Source organism: Gymnogyps californianus, chromosome 2 (assembly GCF_018139145.2).
Source record: "Gymnogyps californianus isolate 813 chromosome 2, ASM1813914v2, whole genome shotgun sequence".
Classification (NCBI taxonomy): Eukaryota; Metazoa; Chordata; class Aves; order Accipitriformes; family Cathartidae; genus Gymnogyps; species Gymnogyps californianus.
Window position 1 is genome coordinate 29,280,812 of NC_059472.1, and position 19,684 is coordinate 29,300,495.

Sequence of the window (19,684 nt, forward strand, 5' to 3'; positions counted from 1 at the left end):
CGGAGGCTGCGGACCCCTGGCGCCCGCGGCGGCCACGCCCACGCCAACCGGGCGCGCCCCGCCCCGGGGTCGCGGCGGGGGAGGGGCGCATGCGCAGACTCTCCCTCTCCCTCACACCCACCCCCGCGTCCTAGGCCGGCGGCCCGGCTGGGGCCGAGGCGTGGCTCGGGTCCCGGGGTCGCGCAATGGCTGGCGCTCGGAGCGGCAGCGGGCTGGCAGGCGGAACGGGCGACCGTCGCCCTTGTTTCCCGCCTCGCCCGGGCAGGGCTGGGGGACGGACCGGTTCCTCCACCGGCGGGGGGCGGTGCTGGCGGCGGCGCTCGGTGTCGGCGGCGTTGGGTGGCGATGGCTGCTGTTGTGGCGGCGCTGGTGGTGGCGCGGCCCTTCCGCCGCGGCCCCGCCTGCCTGGGGAGGCTGCTCCGGCGGGAGGCGGGAGGCGCGACGTGCGGCCCGTGGGGCCGGGGGGGGCCCGGCGCCCGCCGCGGGGCCGGCGGGAGCGAGGTAGCCGGGTTGCCGCTCTGGGGGGCCGCGGGCGCGGCCGCTTCCAGGGTCTTCTCAGGGCCGTGTGGCCGCCACTCGCCTCCCCGGGGCCTCTCAGCTGCCGGCGGGGAGGGGGGCGGGGGGAGGGAGCAGCTGTGGAGACTCCGGCATCGCGGGACGTAGCGAAGGGCTGGTTCATTTTTGCAAAAGCTGGGATCCCTGTGCTTGTTTGAAAAACACAAGTTTGCTTTTTTTGCCTCTCACCTTATGTTTGCTCCATATTTATGGTTTATTTTCAGTCTAGTGCTCTGTTCAGATTTTAAAGCGTAATTACGAGCCTCTGTTGAAAAAGCTTAAAAAGAAAATACCCTCTTGATGACGTGGTGTTTTTTACTTATGAAGGTTTTCTTAACTTTTAAAAGTCTTTTCTCCGTTCGAAATCTGAAATATAACTGGCGTTAGAGACGAGGAAAAGCTTCTTTAACTCGGAGTGACAATGTTTATTAATACATATCTTGTGATCCCATGCAGGTGCTTACAAAAAGCCTTCAAAGGGGGGTTGCGCTTTCAACAGGGTGCTTTTTGGTTTATGAAGCTCACAAGCTGATTTCTGGCTTTGCTGAGGTTCACGCAAGCTTCAAAGGTAACATTTTCAAATTTTGAAGTTCGTAGGTTATTCTAATGCGAAACTTAAAATTTTTAGTGCCAGAACTATATAGGAAAATGGTGTAATGCTTTTTATTTTCTCTATTAAGACTGTATGCAGTGTGTTTCCATGACAGGATGCTTTTGAATTGGTTCAGGGTAGTCTTGCAGCAGTTTAACGGGTGATTCTTTCAAGTGTTATTGAAAGCAGATCTAGTAGTTCATCCTGTCTAGGATATAACACATGCGCAAGGTGTATGATACCTAACTGGTTGCCCCAGCTTTAAATAACTCTTATTGAGAAAGATATGGTTCAGTTAGGAATGCAGACCAAACCTTAATCAATTTCTAGAAATCTCAGTTAGTTCAGATTTTCAAGATGAACACAGTGCGATTCCCATTTAAGCTAGCTGAGCAGCACTGAGATTGCATTTCAAACAAAATTCTGTTTTTGTCACACTGAAAAGGGGAAGAAAAGCCTTGCTTTACCTACCAGAAAAGAATAGAACAAGTGATAAAATGTCCTTCTTAAGGTCTGAATAGTCTCACTACTGGAAGAAAAGTAACTATCTTAAAAGGGGATATCGTTGCAGACTTAGAACTTGTCTATCACATGGTAAATTAAGGGGTTTTTAGAGTAAGCCTAACTGAATGGAGAATGAGCCTAATTGAAATGTATGCTTACTGTGTAGATTAGATAGTAGTCAGTTCAGATAACCTGTTTCGGTGTCTCAAAGAGAGGAACATTTTAGATGTTTATGCTTATAGAAATAAAAATTCAGACAATAGACTTTTGAACGGATAAGGAACTGTTTCATTGCTGTAATAGAAGGAGCTTCAGTGAATAGATTTAAGATAGCTGCTCAGTACACAAACAAGAAAATTTCCCATGAGGAACATAAATAACACTACTTAGTTAACTCTGGTCTTTTCTAGTACTCTCACTTGAATCTGGCATTTACATTGCCAAGAAAAGCAATGTTAGTGGGCTTTCTATGCAAGACAAGTAGTAGATATGGTGAAAATAAGAGTAAAAAAGAAATACCTGAAAAATACTCTTAAAGAAATAAAAGTCTAATAATTTACATAAAATGCCTGGTGGGAAATGTGTTCAGAAGTTTGAGTTGTGAGCATTTAGTCATTAGATATGTTAGTAGTGTTCAGGGAGTCTCAACAAGCAAACGTAACAGTTCACTGAAGATTATACTGAAGACATACCATGAAGCTAATCTTGGACACTAAAATCCAAAGTCCACATAGACCGTTATCTTATCTTATCTTTGAAATGGTTGATAGAAGGCATTTAGAGGTGGCACGGTTAAAAATTATCCAAAATGCTTTCCTGATCTTCAGTGATTTGTATTAGAGGATCTTTTTAAGCTGAAGAGGAGGCTTTTGTGTTTAGTAGCCTTCAATGTTTTTTTTCTTCTATAAGTAAAACTGTGCCGCTGTGAAACATGACTACCATGTTCAGTAGATAACTCAAAAAAAGAAAGCTTATAAACACAATTAATTTTTATGAAGGGGGGAGTAGAGCTTATGTTTTGACTTAGAAGTTTGATCATGGACCCAGGACTAATATCAAAGAGATGATAAGCATAGCTGAAAGTTCTGTAAGAAATTAAACAAGGCTTTTGACTTAAAAGGTAATTTTTTCATGTTTTAATGTTGGCAGAAGAGTAAACTCCGAGTTTGTTCTTCTGTACAGTTATATAATTCAGTAGAATTATATACCTGCTTCTCTTTGGGTATTTTTCCTCCTAATTCCATCTGTTTTCATGCTAGAATCTTGTATTGTGTGGTGTTTGATATTTCCATTTCTGGAATGCTGTTTTATGTAGTATATACATACTGTATTTATTTATATATTGTTATATTCAGCCAGTTGTGGAAATCGTACTCCCCCATCTCTGTTGTGTTTTAAAGTATTTTCTAGAAAAAGAATTAAAGTATCATAAGAACAATGGGTACTTAGTTCATAAATTGATACTCTAGAAAGCCAATTCTGATTTTCAAAATTATTTTTGCTTTTAGTATCTTGAACACATAGAGGTTTCAGTAGATGAACTGTATTTTTTGGAGTCGTGTTTGTGAAAATCGTAAGGACTTCAGTCAGAAAACCTTTGAGCAGTGTTTCATTTTGGTTTGTTGAGTAAGATAACGGGACCTGCTCAATTTGTAGTCATAGTCTGGCAAAACTATGGAACCAGATTGAGAATGAAGAGTATTTAAAAAAAAAAAAAAAATTTTTTTTTTTTTTTTCATTTTTATTACTAGATTTAAATTCTGTACATATACTAATGAAGGGGGTTTGTTACTGTCAGATCTTTACTGCACTTGCCCTCCTGGTCATATTTTTTTATACTTTTTTTCCCCCCGTTCTGCCATTTTCACAAAGAAGAAAACAAATTGCTTCTAGTAGTCTGATGCATTGAGAAAGACACTTCTGAATGTTAAATCCGTTAAGCATCCAAAGCTCTGTTGCTGAAAGCTGTTTTGTAGTTTCATGAGAGATGCGTGTATTCAGCACTGTTTCTCTTCCTAGTTGTTCATTGTAAATGTGGCTTATTCAATCCTGCTGTGTGTGTAAGTTGTTTGGAATGATGGCCTAGAAAAGAACTACATCAGTTGTTCTTTGTGTTTCAGATAGGTTTCTTGCTCTAAAATGTTTTGGTTTTGCTATAGTGTCCTAATTACATATAATTTGTTCTTCTGTTTCCACAATTTTAATTCATTCTTAAGTGGAAGAAGTTATAGAGCAAGCAGACTACCTGTATGGGAGTGGAGAAACTGAAAAGCTGTATCGGTTGCTGGTTCAGCATAAAAATAGGTACTTGATTGCATTGAGATACTACTGTGACTTTTTTTCTGTGCTCTTCTGTATCAATTTTTCAACTAAGTTCTCATTGTGGTATGCTGGAGAACCTTGCTTTCACTCTTACGTAAATAGGAAAGAAGGACTGTTGATCTTTTTCCTCCTAATGGAAAAATGAATAAAGGACTGGTAGCTGTTGAAGGTGAGGGTTAACACTCAAGTTTTTCAGTCCTGCAAAGGAGGGGTTTTTGCTTGTTTGTTTTGCTACTTGAAGAATCCTTTAAAATATAATGCAAAAACTCATAATGTGTCTACGCATTACTAAATGATCAAGGTACCTAGAATTCAGGTATTGAAAATTTTTGAGAGTTACTGTTTCATTTCTTCTTCATTGCTGACTAGCTGTTCATTCTGTTTTCATTTGTCTCATGTTAGGATTTGAGTCTGAACAAAAAAAGCTCCTTAGTCATGTAGTTATGTCTTAACTGCACAACATTACTGATAAGCAAACTGGGACAAGCTGTTTAAGGAAAAAGCAGAAAATGCGTTGCAAACTGAAGAGTCCATTCCTTTGGAGGAGACAAGGCATCTCACTCCTAGAACACTTCTGGGGGAAATCAACTGTTCAGTTGCCTTCAGTTCTTCCGCCCCCCCCGCCCCGCCTCGTTCTTGCCAGGGGCGCAAGTATAAAGCCTGGGAAGTTAAGTGAAGGTCCTAGCCTGTAAGAGACACCATGTCATAAGCAAGGTGTGAGCTTGCTACTAAGTTTATAACAATACTAATTATTCTGTGAAGAGTAATGATTCCAGTAGCAGTACTTCTGTGACTTGGCTGAAAAATGAGTCTGCTAGTTCTGTGTTACTGTGTTTAATTAGAGCAGGACTGCTGCGCTGTGAGCAGTAACTCAGTTTTACTCCAGATACGAAAACTGGCTTTTATTGATACTCCGAGTTTAGCAATAACTCGTGTATGCTTTTTAATATTTTTGGTTTCTGGTAGTTTTGACTTCAGTATTCCTGTTGGGGGCGGGGGGTGGGAGGCAGGAGGGGGAGTTTTATAGCCAGAACCTCTGAAAGACTTTCTAAACCTAAATATAATATTAAAGTCTCTATTAAAATAGTAAGCCAAAATTAAACTGGTAGTTAGCTAAAAGTAAAGTGCAAGCAGTGTTTCAAAACAATACGTTAACAAAATAATAAAACTTAAAAATCCCTTATCTTTGGCTATAACATACCATACACCATTTGATATAGTGATATAAATAAATGTACAGCTTTATGTGGTGGTGGTATGACTAATCTGTTTTTTCACTGTTGTTCTAGGAAGAATTTCATTATTTAGGTACAATTGTAGGGAAAAAGATGCATATTATTTCAAACATTCCTAGTAAATGTTAAATCAGTGGAATGCTGGAAAAAATACCATCTAGCTAAGAACAAAGTAGTCCTTGTTTTCCTTCTGATGTTTTGAGTGGTACTGTTGGGTTTTTTTAAATCTGCATCTTTTTTGCGAAAACAAAGTCCTTTCCTACGGATATGTTTGCTTCACAGACCAGAATGGCAGAACAAAGGTATTGTCAGACAGTCTATAATGGAGGGCTTTCATTTGTTGTGTGTTACCTTGGGGTTGTATATAGCATAGAATGACAGATGATATGCTGTTGTCTTATCACCCACTTGAGATACATATTGAAAGACTGGTTTAAGACCTTTGCTTGCTTTGTTTCCATTATTGCTTTAAAACGTTAGTGTTTCTGTTCCTAACTAGTGATGACGCAGAGTTGTTATGGCGGCTGGCGCGGGCATCACGGGATCTAGCTCAGCTTAGTAGTACTTCTGCACAGGAGAAAAGACAACTGGCGTATGAAGCCCTTGAGTATGCAAAAAAGGCACTTGAAAAAAATGAATCAAATTTTGCAGCGCACAAGGTGAGCCAAGCAAAATAACTTAACTGAAATCTTGTTCTTTGATTTCTGCCAGTAGAAACTGGAACAAATGTCATTGTGCTGTTTCAGCAAACTTCAGCATAATTTAACTTTTCAGTTGAGAATGAGTGAGACTTCTAATTCTCCCTAACTTTTTTGGAAGATCAGGGTTCAGACTTTTGCAGCTCAATTTCCTCTATACAGGAAATGGGAACTGGTTAAATGTGTGCAGGACCATGGAAAGAGGTGACTGATCGGGTTGATTACAGCTGATGTAATCAGCTCGTCCTTCCCTGATGTAGCCTTAAAAATGTTGCACACGCCCCACATTCAGCATGCTGTTTCTGTGCACAGTAGTAGCTCTACAGAGTTTCACTGGGAATCCTTCAGGCTCTGGCTTCGTTCTGCTCTTTTTTTTGTGCTGCTTCTCTCACAGGCAGAGAGGTAACAAAGTATAGTTAATTGTGGTAGCATCCTGGATGAGAAGAGGACATTGATTCCCTTATGCATGCAGACCAGCAGGTTGCTCTGATGCTGCCTGAGCTGTTCATAACAAATACTTCTTGCTTGTTGTTGTTAGTGGTGGTGGCAGCTGTTCTGGTTTTTTTTTTTAATTTAACGTTAATAGCTATAGTGCTGTATTAAATGTTTTATTGTTGTTCTTTGATTTACAGTGGTATGCAATTTGCCTCAGTGATGTTGGCGATTTTGAAGGAATCAAGACTAAAATTGGAAATGCCATTGTAATCAAAGAGCACTTCCAGGTAATGTAAACAGGTTTTTTGCATACGATAGCATTAATGCGTGCAGTATGCAGATTGTGTGGCAGTTGTGAACTATTCTTTGGCAAAAATTTGCAAGTGTACTTCTGTTCAAATCTCCTGGTGACACTTTGGTTTTTGGGTTATTGTGACAGTCCTGAATGCCTCAGCAACAAGGAGTACAAATTATCTCCTGCAGTAAACTAAGTGCCTGTAGAAGGGAGTCTTGAAATAGCTGAAGTGCTTTTGACACCTCTTAGGACTAGATAAAATGTAACTGTGCTATTGAGAAATGGATGTGCAGCCGTCCTTTTAACTGTGGATTGTGTAGCAGTAAAGGACAAATACTGGAGAAGATAAAGGACTACTGATTTTATATCACCAGAACTTACATCAAAATCTGAACATGCCAAGTCTCATGTGAAATTCTTAATGACCTAGTGAACAGAAGTGCTTAGAAATCTGTCAGTGTCTTCAGTTTTTTGGAGGTGAGCCGACTTAGTTGTGCACTGAATAAATACCTTATCACCTTGAAATTCTACACACTATTAATCTGGTTTAATTAACAGTAGGATAACAAGTCTACTTTTTTTAATGTATTTTAATCCAGATGTGGCAGAACAACTTTTTACATCTTGTGGTTTTTTTTCCCCCTCACTAGAGAGCCATTGAACTGAATCCAAAAGATGCTACAACAATTCATCTTATAGGCATTTGGTAAGGCGTATTTTCAAACAAAAGTTAGCATGTGGCAAAGAAAAATGCCAGAATATAAAATGTCCTATATGAATTGCAGAAATGCTTGGCATAATTCAGTGGCTTGTAATTAGTTGATGCAAACATGAAAACCTATTGAACGGGTATAGGACGTTATGCCTTGAAAAAGTCTGGCTGTTAATTCTTATGCAGTTCAAAAAGATGAAAAATAATTGTTCATTCAATTTATTTGTTTTACTGTATGGAACTATTAAAAACTCATTTTGCAGACGTAAGTATGTTTCCATAGCAGACATCAGAGATTGTCAGTAGTACTCATTTTGTTCTACTGGTGTGAACGGAGACAAAACTCAACGCTGAATTTACATTGAATTGCAGTGATGGCTGCAACTTAATACAATCTGTGTATAGTGAAAAGCTATCAAAAGTGAGATGTGTTCCTAAAATACTTCTGTTATTATCTGTCATGATACTGTGTTTTAAATATAACTTTTAAGTAAAGGCAGCTTATAAATGCATATGCATTAACAAAAATCTCTTGAAATTGAATTTACTGCTCAGTGAAATTGGTACTAAGAATTGCTGTTACATAGCAGGCGAAGGGACTGGAAGTACAACTTTCCATACTAACCAGGACATTCTGTGGAAGCGGTGGGGTTGAAAGCAGTATCTTTTATGTGTTAGTGAGAGGCTCCAGACAGCATTTCTGGTTATTTGTCTGAAAGAGACCAAAGCTGCTACATTGTTTTACAGGAAATCTCTACTGTAAGATTGAGAGATTGAAAATCAATAAAGCCAATGTATTTGTAGCTTAAAACAAAAAAAAAATACTGAAAACCACAGCCACCTTCTCTATGTTTTTTTTCTGGACTCATGAGTATCAGAGTAAACTGCAATCTACTGCTCCAGAGTTTTTTATTAGTTTACAAACTTACTTCAGTTTTTTGGCGTCCACCACTCATTCCCACGTGACCTAACAATTGCAGTGGTCCAAATTTCTAAACAGAAGCATATGCTTCCAACTGTGAATGAGCCTCAAGGTCAGTTTTGAGATAGGAAGCTTGTTCTGCAAAGTACTTAAGACATTGTTCCTGAGGAAAATTAGAAAAGATGATCAGGAATGTGAGATTATTATTGCTTTTGGCACTAAAATATCCCCATATTGTATATTTAAATATACTCATTATTGAATCCCAGAGCATCTTCCTCTGAAACTGGGATTTATTATCAGCCAATTCTTGAGTAATTTTCTCCTTTCTCTTTCTAGTCTGTCCTGGATTGACCCTCTTTTGTTGGCATTTCTGATAAGGCACATCCGATGGCAAAATTTCAGATCAGACTGTGTATTCCATGCCTTGCCCCCTCTCCTCTGAACACTTCCATATTTGCATTTATTAATTTTTCACCTCCTCTAGAGTGCTCCATTTTTATTTAATAATATTTTTATACTCATTGTGGGAGGGTAATAAAGTGAATAGCATTGTTTAACGTTTACACCTGGAATGTTCTACATATTTGAAATACTTAACAAATGTTTAATCCTTTCAGCATCTCTAAGATAGATGACTGATTACCTTTGTTATTTAATAGACAGGAAGACAGCATAGAACGGCCTAGCCTAGAGCACAGTAGTTTGATTCTTTGGTTTATTTTCGTTCTTATAGATCAGAGTCTTTCAGGAATGTACTGCAGATCTGCTGTATATTAATAATTGAGAAAAACAAGGTAGTGTTGAAGTAAGGCAATGACATTACTCAGTTGCCCTGTTTTTGAAAATATATTAGAACAGTATCAAATACACAAACTCATGCCCTGTTTTTGCAAATATATTAGAACAATATCAAATATAAATCATTAAAATCATTCAAGCTCAAAAGCTGTCTCATGGTTAATAATCGTCTCCAGTTTTGTGTAATGTAATAGCAGTTCCCAGTAAAAGACACACCAAAACTCCTTTAGCAGAGCCACGCAGCAACTTCAAACATCCTGCTATTTTGCTGTACAGTGGTAAGAACTTGCTTATAGGACTTGCAGTGTGGCTGGAGTTGTTGTGACTCTTGGAAACAACAATTATGACATCCAGGATATGAGAAAGTTACTCGAAAACAAGAGAAAAATGTGAAGGGTATATACAAATGTTTCCTTTTGCTCCAGGTGTTACTCCTTTGCTGAAATGCCATGGTATCAAAGAAAAATAGCTGCGACGCTATTTGCCACACCACCAACCTCCACATTTCAAGAGGTACAATATGGAAATGTTTCACAGATTATTATTCCCCCAACAAAGCTGCTGATACACTTATACTAACTTTCCTGACAAAGCTAACCTCTGCTTATGGAATAAGCATGGACTTGTGAGTGTACAACTGTCATTAATAAAATGAGAGTATAACAGGAGAGTGACATATCTAAAAACATATAAATCTTTAATTTTTTTCAGCTGTAGCACACAGAATAGTGAAAAATATTTCATGTAGTTTGTGCAGCAGAAAATAACAAGCCATATGTAACTTAGTTTGTATTTACTATTATAATCTATTGCAGACAACTGTCTGTACTAGTTCCAGTGCTGATAATTTATGTGGTGGTGTTATACCATGTACTTATTTGACAGGACTATTATAATTTTTCCTTTTATATTAAATGCAAAAAGCAACAGCTTGCTTTGTTACTTACCACGAACAAATACCTTCTCATCCCCTGGCTACATATGGTGTTTTTTTTCAGTTGAAAGTATTTTCGTTCATCTTTGCTATGAAAATTCCTGCTGTCATACACCCTAAAACATACTGTCCAGGTCTATATCTTCTAGGGTGTCTAACACAGTATGCAACTTATGTAAACACTTGTGCATATATAGAAACTTGAAAATTAAATTGGTAATAGGAGAGTTTGCTGCAGCTGTTACAATCTTTGTTTGTTTAGATCAACCAATAACTGGCCCACTATGTTGTGTTCTTTTAAGGTGGGGGGGCAGGAGTCACTAGAAAGTAATTGTAGAAGGCTGTTTGCTGTTACACAGAAAGCAATGTAAGCTCTGATTGAAAAATAAAACTCTTTAATGGAATGTCAAGCTTGTAAGTTTTGCTGACAGTCACTCTCGGAAGAATACAAAGTGTCAGCCAGGATTTCGAATACTGCAGAATCATGCCAGTCCCAGCATTGAGTTCTGTAGCACTTAAAGTGGCTGAAGAAGCAAACTTGTCCCAGAACCTGTAGTTGAGCCATACTGGTAAGACTTCTGCAGTTTCAGTACAAAACCTGTTTTGTAGATATGTCCACACTTTTAAGTTCTCTGACAGTATTTTCCCTCCAGCTAGTAACGTCGGGAAGAGGTAGGAATGGACTGAAATTTCTGATGTGCAGGATGGGAAACTAGTTGAAAAATGTCTGTGGATTTCATAAAGGATTATCCTCATGTAAGAGGATACTAACTGGTGCTCTGTAGGAACCAGTTCTCCCTGAAGTATTTGTCAACATTAATGACCTGAATCATAAGATTTGTTTCATTTATTAAATTTATACATGACAACTGCCAGGGGGAAACTGCAGATATGCTGGATGGTAGAAATAAAATTCAAAATGATCTTGACAAGTTGAAGACTGGAAAAACACAATCCAATTTGCTAGGGACAAATATGAGGTACTGTACTTATGGAGGAAGTGGCAGGGGAATAGTTGGATAAGTACTAGTTCTGTTGAGATGATGTCAGATCTGATTGTACGTTGAATGAGAACCATCAGTAGCATGCTGAATTAACAAAAATAAGATCATGGACAGGAAGTCCTCCTTCAGCTATGTTAAGCATGCACGTAAGGCTTTAGTTTGACTACTGTGTTCAGTTTATTCTCCATTTTAAAGAAGACAACCTTATCTTTTGCAGGCTCTTCATTACTTCCACATGGCAGAGGAAGGTAATACTTACAGCTTTTTTTGGACTGAATAGTATCTTTTATGAATGATGACTTGCTTTTGGTACTCTAGCTTTTGGTATTATCTTAATAGTGTATGATCTGCTGACAAACGTTTCAGGCTGTTGTGCTAGTCAACACACTAGACTGTTACACTGGAATGTTTGATCAGAGATACTCAAAGTATGTTATATGCTTACTATCATCACTTAGAGTGTAACATGAGGGGTTTTTTCAGAATAAGTATTAAAGTGAAATTTGTACCTTCATTAGTTACAAAGTGCTCTTCCCCAAGGCATTCAACTGGAATGCAGGGGGAAGAAGCAAGCGAAAAAGGGAATTTTGTCACTTTTTCTGAATTTTCTTAAAGTTCAAAAGTCCGCTGTATTCTAAATAGAACAACAGAGAAAGCACACTTCATTATTTCAGAAGCTATTTGGATCAGAGTGCCAATCTAACTGGCAGTAAAACTGTCCCCATGTAAAAGAAAATATGGACCTATTATTTCTCCTAGAGTGAAGCCATAAGCAAAACTGACTAGCTGAAAGATAAAGGAAGACAAGGGAAGACAGTGTTCTATGAAAGATTTGTATATAGTTATATCGGTGTGAAGTTAAAAGGAAAAGTTCATTGTGTATCTTCCCCTGGGTGTCAAGTAATGCACCTGTGAACTGGAACGTTGGACTTAATCTCAAAATTTGCCTGCAGAACAACTCCATATGTTTTGAATCCTGACCTTAGATCCAGCAGCAGAGAAAGCCTGTGCTATAAGTACGAACAGTAGGCAAGACTAGGCTTTAAAAAGGATTGATAACCAAAGCATGCTTTATAAAAGCAACTTCTGAAATCCCTCCTTAAAAAACGTTAAATGTGAGTACAAACAGGTTTAAGTTTTCTTCCTATGCAGCAGAAGCTGAGCTAGTATCTGTATGTGCGTGGTCTGAAGCTAGGAAATGTGCCCTTGTTTCCTTGCCTATACTTGCTAAGCTGGTTGCGTTGCATGTTGCACCTACTAGGTCCAAAAAAGCACAGCATCTGCAAAGCGAAGCTGTTATGCATTAAGCTCACTGCTTTGCTCTTTGTGAGGAATCTAGTTTCATTTAGTATATTAACTAACAAGCTGCTAGCTAATGTAACTGTATGAGACCAAAATCTAGCAAGTAAAAGTTTTACATTGGCTTCCTTTTGATCCAAAGCCAAAACACTATTCATCTTCTGTGAAATAAGTATTTAAAGGAATGACACTATATCATGGCTTTCATAATATGCTGCTCACTCTCATTTAAAGCTTTTCTCCTGTCTCTATACAGCTGACCCAAATTTCTACAGCAAAAATTTGCTCTTTTTGGGGAAGACATACTTGAAGTTAAACAATAAAAAGATGGCTCTTCTGTGGTTAAGCAAAGCGAAGGAGTATCCTGCACATACAGAAGAGGACAAACAGGTAGGAAGTTAAGAACTGTAATCGTACAATCATATATTGTAACCAACACGTGTGACGTCATGGCAGTGGAATGTTTTTTAAAGTTAACTCAGAGTACATTGTAGTTCAGCACCTATGATCCAGGATCACATCCAGACACCAAAAAATTCTAGTATGTTGGCAACTGCTTCTGAACATAATGGTTGGAAATATTCTGTTTATAATAAAGAACTATTATTCTTTCTTCTTCATGATGCTCTTGTAGTGCTCACAACAACCCACCCTTAACTGTGGTGCTGAAGTTAAGGCAGGCACCTGAGCTAACCTGTGTCTCTGTGAGCAGAGATTCACTTTTCATATGCCTAAAACTGGAAAAGTAGAAATCATATTTTGAAAGAGCTAAAAACCACATGAACAGGAGGAAGGAAAAAAGCGTGGATGTATCAAAAACTTGCTAGATCCATAAAACTTCACGTTGCAGTCCTTCCCAGGCCCCTAGGGAGAGATTCAGACTATCTGAATTGAGACAAATGGAAGTAATGTATCTTTGACAGCGAATCTCCAATGCCAGGTGACATGAGGCACTTGATTACCCTTTTGCACTGCTCAGAGGGGTCCTGGTTTGGATGGGTAGGCATCGGCTTCCTACGTAAACACATACAGAGTACTTCCAGGAGGGGTAATCCATTAGACTTGTTCAGACCTAATACTGCATTCAGTATAAACCACAGCAATTGCAGTTATCTATCTTTCATAAACAATCCTGTTAGCATCAGGACTAGCAAAGTCTGATTTCCAGTTGATTTTTCTTACGGTTGATTGATCTCTTAATTCATTTAGCATTAAGGTGCAGTGTGAGATGCTTTAACTGTTACAGAAAACATCCAAACGTGTTTGTGACATTCTGAATGTCCTAATTGTAAGAAATCCTTTGGTAGGATTTTGCACTTCACACCTCAGAAAAAACACTACTGAGGTTTCCCTCTGTAGATTCTCCAGTAAGGCTGAAACTGTCCCAAAAGTGAGCTCCTTGAGTAACATCTTTCAGTAGAAATAGGAGTAAGGGTTCCATTCCTCCACTGCTTTGCAAAATTTATGGGAATTTAATAGCCTAAAGGAGTAGTGGTCTTGGGTTATGTATGAAATTGGTCAATTCTTCTGACAGTTACTAGTAGCTGGAGGCACATGTGAAACCAATGATCACAAAAGCTTGCCTTTCTTTAGAAACCACGCAGAAGGAGTCAGTAGCGATTTTTGTGCAGTGGCCAAGTTGTTAAACCGCTTATCTGCTGCAGCCGTGCTTGGCCTCCTGGTACAAACATCTATTTCCTTATCTCCTAGAAGGGTGCAGAGCTGCTGAACTGAGAGAGGTGGCATTCTCTCCATTCTCTGGGTGAATGTGTAAAATGCAAAATCCTTTGGAAATGAGACTTGGTGGTCCAGTAAGAAAGAAACTGGCCTGTGCAAAGAAATTGGAATTCTTGTCTCTGCATTTGGCAGAGGTAGGCATAAGTAGGTTTTCTGAACATTTGTTACCTCTGAGTATCTGCAGTATCTGGCTTACATTGTCTGCACTGCTTGCCCTGTCAGGACCAGAAGTTTGTTGGTTGTTTTGTTTTGTCTTTTTAATATAGATGTTAGAGGTCATATTCAAATTTTATTACATTTTACCCAGAATACCCAGGCAAAGGGAGTCTCAGAAACAGTCTTCTCACACTTCCTTAGCCGCTGTGCAGAGTTTTGAAAGCCTAGGTTGGTTGGTTATGGTCAGACATAGGACAACTTACTACATGCTACTATTGGACTACAGCAAATCAAGAGCTAATCATCTGTATTCAACACAAATAAACTTACTACATATAGTAAGTAAGTGAATTACACTGAAGGCACTGGCTTAAGTAAGTGGTTTTATTCCCCTTCACGTTTCAAGTGTTGAGCATCTTGAACTACAGAAGAAAAACGACTAGTCTTAGGAGGGTTCTGAACTTACAGAACTGTGGTGAAACGTTTGGGTGCTTGCATGGTGAGTTCTGCTAGAAGACGCTGTAACTACCTGGCACTGTTTTGTTATCTTTATTTCTTTCAGGTACAGAAAGAAGCTTTGGAGTTGCTTAATTCTATATAACAAGAAACAAGGTAATGGGAATTCAGTGCCTCAGGTTTGAGCAGCATAGGAAAAAGACCCCCAACACGACTTCATTTTATTGAAGCTGTTAATAAAAGTATAGCCTACACTTGCTATCTATGTCATTTCAATTAAACTGTCAACTAGAAGATCTGTTTCATTATGTGATCCTGTCTGTTGATTTACATGGGAATAAAGGGCTTCATGGACAAGCAGGGTATATACTGGAGGGGAAAGGCTGGGACAGTGGTTGCGCAGGTTTTTAATTAAGTTTTTTACACTGTTCGGCTACAAATTATGTATGAGGAATAAGAAACATGACTAGCATAACTTTCAAGAAAGGAGGAACAGGGCCATGACATAATTATAAAGCTGCAATTTTTTCTAGAGCGTTCTCCTTCTGTGGGGTTCAACGGCCTTCAAGAGTAATATACGTTCAAATTGTTAGATGCTCCTACAGATTTCTCATTAAGGCTGCACAAGCAATCTTAATTCCAATACACTTAAATGCTAGTGTTTGACTTTGCAAAAAGGGCTGGGGTTTAGAAAGAAAAAAAGGTGAAGTAGGGAACACCTAAGAAAATCCTTTTATGGGTGACATCAGCATATGCAGTGAGGACCAAATAATGAAAAAATGGTAGGCAATCAAATACACATAGTATTGCCAGTAGAAAGTCTAACAATCTAGAACAAATTGACTACAACTACCTAGTATTTGCTTTAATAGAAAAGGATCTTGTGATCTGTAGGAGGCCGATGAAGAAGGGTATAAATTGCTTACACTAACAAACCAAGCCTGTGCCAAGTCAGTAGTAAAAATCCACAGCTGAAAGACAATCTAGTGCTTTAATTTTAGCCTCACATCACAAAACTAGTTAAAAGATAATTTTCTCCGCTACGGTAAAGTAATTCTTACTTTTCTATTAGTAGAGCATCAAAATGAAGTCTTTGATATGTCAAGTCCCGGGGTGGATGACATGTAGTGTTTCAGAGAGATTCTTCAAATTTTCTGCATTCATACACTACCCAAAACATCTGCCATACACAAAACTGCTTCTAGTAGCTTTGTGGCAGAGGCAGCTTACTCTGTGCCTTTTCTGCTGCAGAAAACAGTATCTGCACGAAGAGGAAGGCCATCCAGGTACCAAGCAGAGATTGTTGAGTGTTCAGAGAAGAGCAGCTGAGTTGCTTGCAGGAAGAAAGGAACAAACAGGAACCCATGAACTACACGATAGTTCCTTCAAGTCATATTACCTCACTGGCTCCCTCATCTGATCTCCAGCCTTTGCTGCCTTCCCTCTCTTCGCTATCTTCCTCCCTCCCCCCAAGTACAGCTGAATTATAGGGAATGCAAACAGGAAAAGAAAGAGTTGCAATGCAGTATTACTGAAATTCCCAGAAAGTCTAAGTTAACTGTACGTGCACACGCACAAGTACATAAGTCGTTATGGGTTGTTTTTTTTTCCTCAAGAGCCATGCTTTCAGTCAGCCCTTTGAAACCGATTAATAGATCATATACATGTACAGAAGGCCACTGGGTTTGGTTTTTTCCTTGCTTACTAACCCTTACCCACAGGAAAAACTATTGCAGTTATGAGACAGCTAAAATTATCAAAACAATAAAGCAACTACATTCTTGTGATGTGCTGTCTTTTTTATTATTATTATTTTGTTCACTTACTCACAGATTCACAAAATTCAGCAGTTGGTAGTGGGTCATCAAGTCAGTCATTAGTGCAAATTAATGAAGTTCAACTCTGTGACATTCAGCCCTCTTAACTGTCTTTTAGGCAAGCCACACACACTTTCACATTTGTTTTTGGTGTTTTTTTTTTTAAAGCTCCCTCCATTCTAACCAGCATAAGTCATAATTTAAGTGGATTTGCACTTGAAATTAATGCTATATTTATGAAAATGGTTTTGCAGAAGATATTTGGTGTAGCATGAAAAACCCTCGAAGTGGTGGAAATTTTTGAAAATCTTACAGAAAGTTCACGTAAGATAGCAGTCTGTTGGGCCCACTGCACTACTGGTGTTACCAAAGCTACGTGCAGGTTAACAGCTCCACAGTAAGCTGTGCGTATTGAATCCAAGGCCTCAAGAAAATCCAGTATGTAGAAAAATAAAATTTTGGCAGAATTCAGTTGCTGTATTGGAAAGATACATGAACAGATATAGCTATTTTTTCTGCATGTACACTTTTAACAGTGCAATATGATATGTTACAGAAGTGTTTTTAATCATATTCTAAGAAGTCATTTTCATGTGTGTACAAAATTCTGTATAAGTTAAATGTAATGGAATTTACAGTTAATACTTAAAGCGTAATACAAATGGTAATTTTAAACGTGTTTTTACTCTATAATAAGGAAGCACAGTTTGCTAAAAGTAGCATTTAATATAATTCATGTGAATAAGGTGTTAAACTTTCATTTTTTTTTTTTTAAAAACACATCTTTGCAGTTCAGCAAATGCCCTCAATGCCAATAAACTAATTTTAAAATGGCTTTATATTATTGTGCACTTAGGACAAACTTGACCTACATAAAAGAATGATAGGTTTTAGACATACTTAATTCAGGTACATCTGAATTTCTGTAAGAACTTAAGAGGAATGAGAGTATTTAATACTTAAGAATTTTTTTGTCTGTGCAAAGCTTATGTAACTTTCATTTTATTTGGGTTTACTAGATCCAGTAACTGAAACTGAACATGAACACAGAAAGCAGCAAAGTTCACATTACCTTTTGTATACCTTATAGCTCAGTTTACATTAATAGACTCTACAAAGTTGTAAAAAGGACATCACGGATTGAAAAGGGAAACAAAAAACAACAACAAAAAAGAAACCTGTAAGACACCAGACCAAGGAGAGAATGTGTAATATTTACTCTTTTATTATTATTTTTTCTTTGAATATTACCTAACATCCTTGTGGTAATAACCCAAGGTAATACGTAAACAAATTTCAATGCTGCTCAAATGAATTAAAATATTCTGTTCAGCTCCTACAGTAAGTCAGAACAGTGGCACCAATTCCTTTCAACATTAAATCACATTCATGTTGCTATACATGACTCCTGTGCAAGTAGTAAAGGCTTTATTCATGACCTTGGCTACATCAGTAGAGAGGGATATATCAGCTATTTACGTATTTAAAAAAATTAAACTGACAGAACAACATATTCTGTCGTCTCAAATACCAGCAGCATCTTTCTACATAATTAGGATATGTTTGGCCTAAGCCTTTAACACCTTTTAGAACAGCCATGCAATAAAACAAACTTGGAGATGTTTCTTAAGAGAGAACACAGAGCAGTTTAAACATTTTTCTGAATAATAAAGCCAAGATAAAGCAAATCCAGGCCCTTTTGAATGGCTGCAACTTTTCATACACTTACAGCTCTATAAAACTAGAGCCTATTAGTATATATATTTATATTTTTTATATATATTTTAAATAAGTCTCTTGTCTGCTTTCAAAATTTATGAGGGGTTTTTCTGGTCTTTTGGAAGGGCAATAAATAAAAGTAGAAAAGGCTGAACTGTTTTGCATATCTTTGTGGAAGAACGGAGAACAATTATACTTTTAGAGTTCCAGAAAGATCACTGTACAGAACAAAAAGCTTATATACAATTAAGTGTGCAATTTTAGTTGGCTGGGCCTTTTATTATGCAAGATCTCCTTTTTGACTAGAAGCCATTTCTACTCTTGACCAAATCCCTCTGTTTCTTCAATGGCAAAGAGCAGCTTCTCTTTTAGTTGTTCATAGCTTTTATATGGTGGCAAATCCAAACGATTAAAACTGAGCAGAAAAAAAAAAAAAAATTTGTTAAGTTCATCTAAATCCTATGTAGAACACTAGAGAACTCAACTGCTATAGCAGAAGTTAAAACTGATCTAGCAATTAGAAAGGAAGAAATAGCAGTCAGTGCAATCTCACTGCCTTGACATTTCTATGAGCAGTAAAAACAGACAAAGTTTGAGAGGAATACTTTAAGAAACAAAAGACTGTTATCACATCAGATAAAAAACAGAACCTTTGGAGACTAAAGACAGCCCAAGATACAGAGAACTATAATACTCAGAAAAGGAAATGTTCACCATGAAGTTTAATATCATCCTAGTTTGACGCATCTCCAAATTCCAGCAAGAGCATGAAAAAGTTGAATTTTTCTCCTTCTTACACATGCCTGGATATAGGGGTTTTTTTTCCTTCTAAACTTTGCCCTAAAAGGCTTCTGCCAAAATTCTGTTTCATTCCATGTCTTCCCCAAAATTATCTTAGACAAAGAGGGATGTTTAACTCTTGCAATAATCACTTGAAAAAACAGCGCCAGTGGAGAAAATGGTAGAATGGAGGATTCCCTGAATAGTTTAAAAGTGTGATGAATATTAGTGTCACAATGTTGCCAAAGGAAGGTGCGTCCCTTTTGCACACAATATATACCAGAAACTGACCCGCGTACCTGTTGCACCAGTTTGGCATAGGAATGCCAAGCCAATAATAGTCTGAAGCCTGGCAGGAAAAAGCATCTGCATTCTTGGCTAAGCATCCTTGTTTTGAACATTTGCTGTGATTTCTTTCACGCTACTTTTTCTCATGACTATACATTTATCTTTTATAATGTTACTGTATAATAAGTTTATCTAATAACTGTATATACCTAATAGCAACATGACTTTTGTTCAGTTATTTAATATTCTCTAAAATAAAGCATTAGGGAAACGCCTCTCTGTTCTATGCAAGAAGGAGAATATCATACTTTTGATAGATCGTTACTGACAAACTGTGTACAGTGCAGTAGCAAAATTTAAGAACAGGGCAACCAGAAAAGTTTTCAATATTGGCATGTCAGAGCAATCAAAGAAGCTGAAGAT

General features: G+C 38.1%; 2 protein-coding genes across 8 annotated transcripts in view; one reads left to right on the plus strand and one right to left on the minus strand.

The window, feature by feature from the left end:
- The first annotated feature begins 231 nt into the window (after window positions 1–231).
- RMDN1 (regulator of microtubule dynamics 1) lies at window positions 232–16,447 on the plus strand. Of its 5 annotated transcripts, XM_050892761.1 has the most exons (11): window positions 232–501; window positions 1,012–1,123; window positions 3,868–3,955; window positions 5,708–5,867; window positions 6,539–6,628; window positions 7,287–7,342; window positions 9,497–9,584; window positions 11,227–11,257; window positions 12,565–12,698; window positions 14,764–14,813; window positions 15,909–15,956. In XM_050892761.1, the coding sequence occupies exons 1-10, from the start codon at window positions 346–348 to the stop codon at window positions 14,800–14,802; spliced, it is 954 nt and encodes a 317-aa protein (XP_050748718.1). In that variant the 5' UTR covers window positions 232–345; the 3' UTR covers window positions 14,803–14,813; window positions 15,909–15,956. The 5 variants fall into 5 exon arrangements, with proteins under 5 accessions (XP_050748718.1, XP_050748716.1, XP_050748717.1 ...); XM_050892759.1 differs by lacking the exon at window positions 14,764–14,813 and having other exon boundaries at window positions 15,909–16,447; XM_050892760.1 differs by lacking the exon at window positions 15,909–15,956 and having other exon boundaries at window positions 14,764–14,911.
- A 1,229-nt stretch (window positions 16,448–17,676) lies between these two features.
- WWP1 (WW domain containing E3 ubiquitin protein ligase 1) overlaps window positions 17,677–19,684 on the minus strand; it is a 67,910-nt gene continuing 65,902 nt past the window's right edge. For all 3 annotated transcript variants that reach the window (XM_050892758.1, XM_050892755.1, XM_050892756.1), the window contains exon 24: window positions 17,677–18,608. In XM_050892758.1, coding sequence (XP_050748715.1) covers window positions 18,509–18,608 — 100 coding nt within the window. In that variant the 3' untranslated portion in view covers window positions 17,677–18,508. The remainder of the gene's footprint in view (window positions 18,609–19,684) is intronic.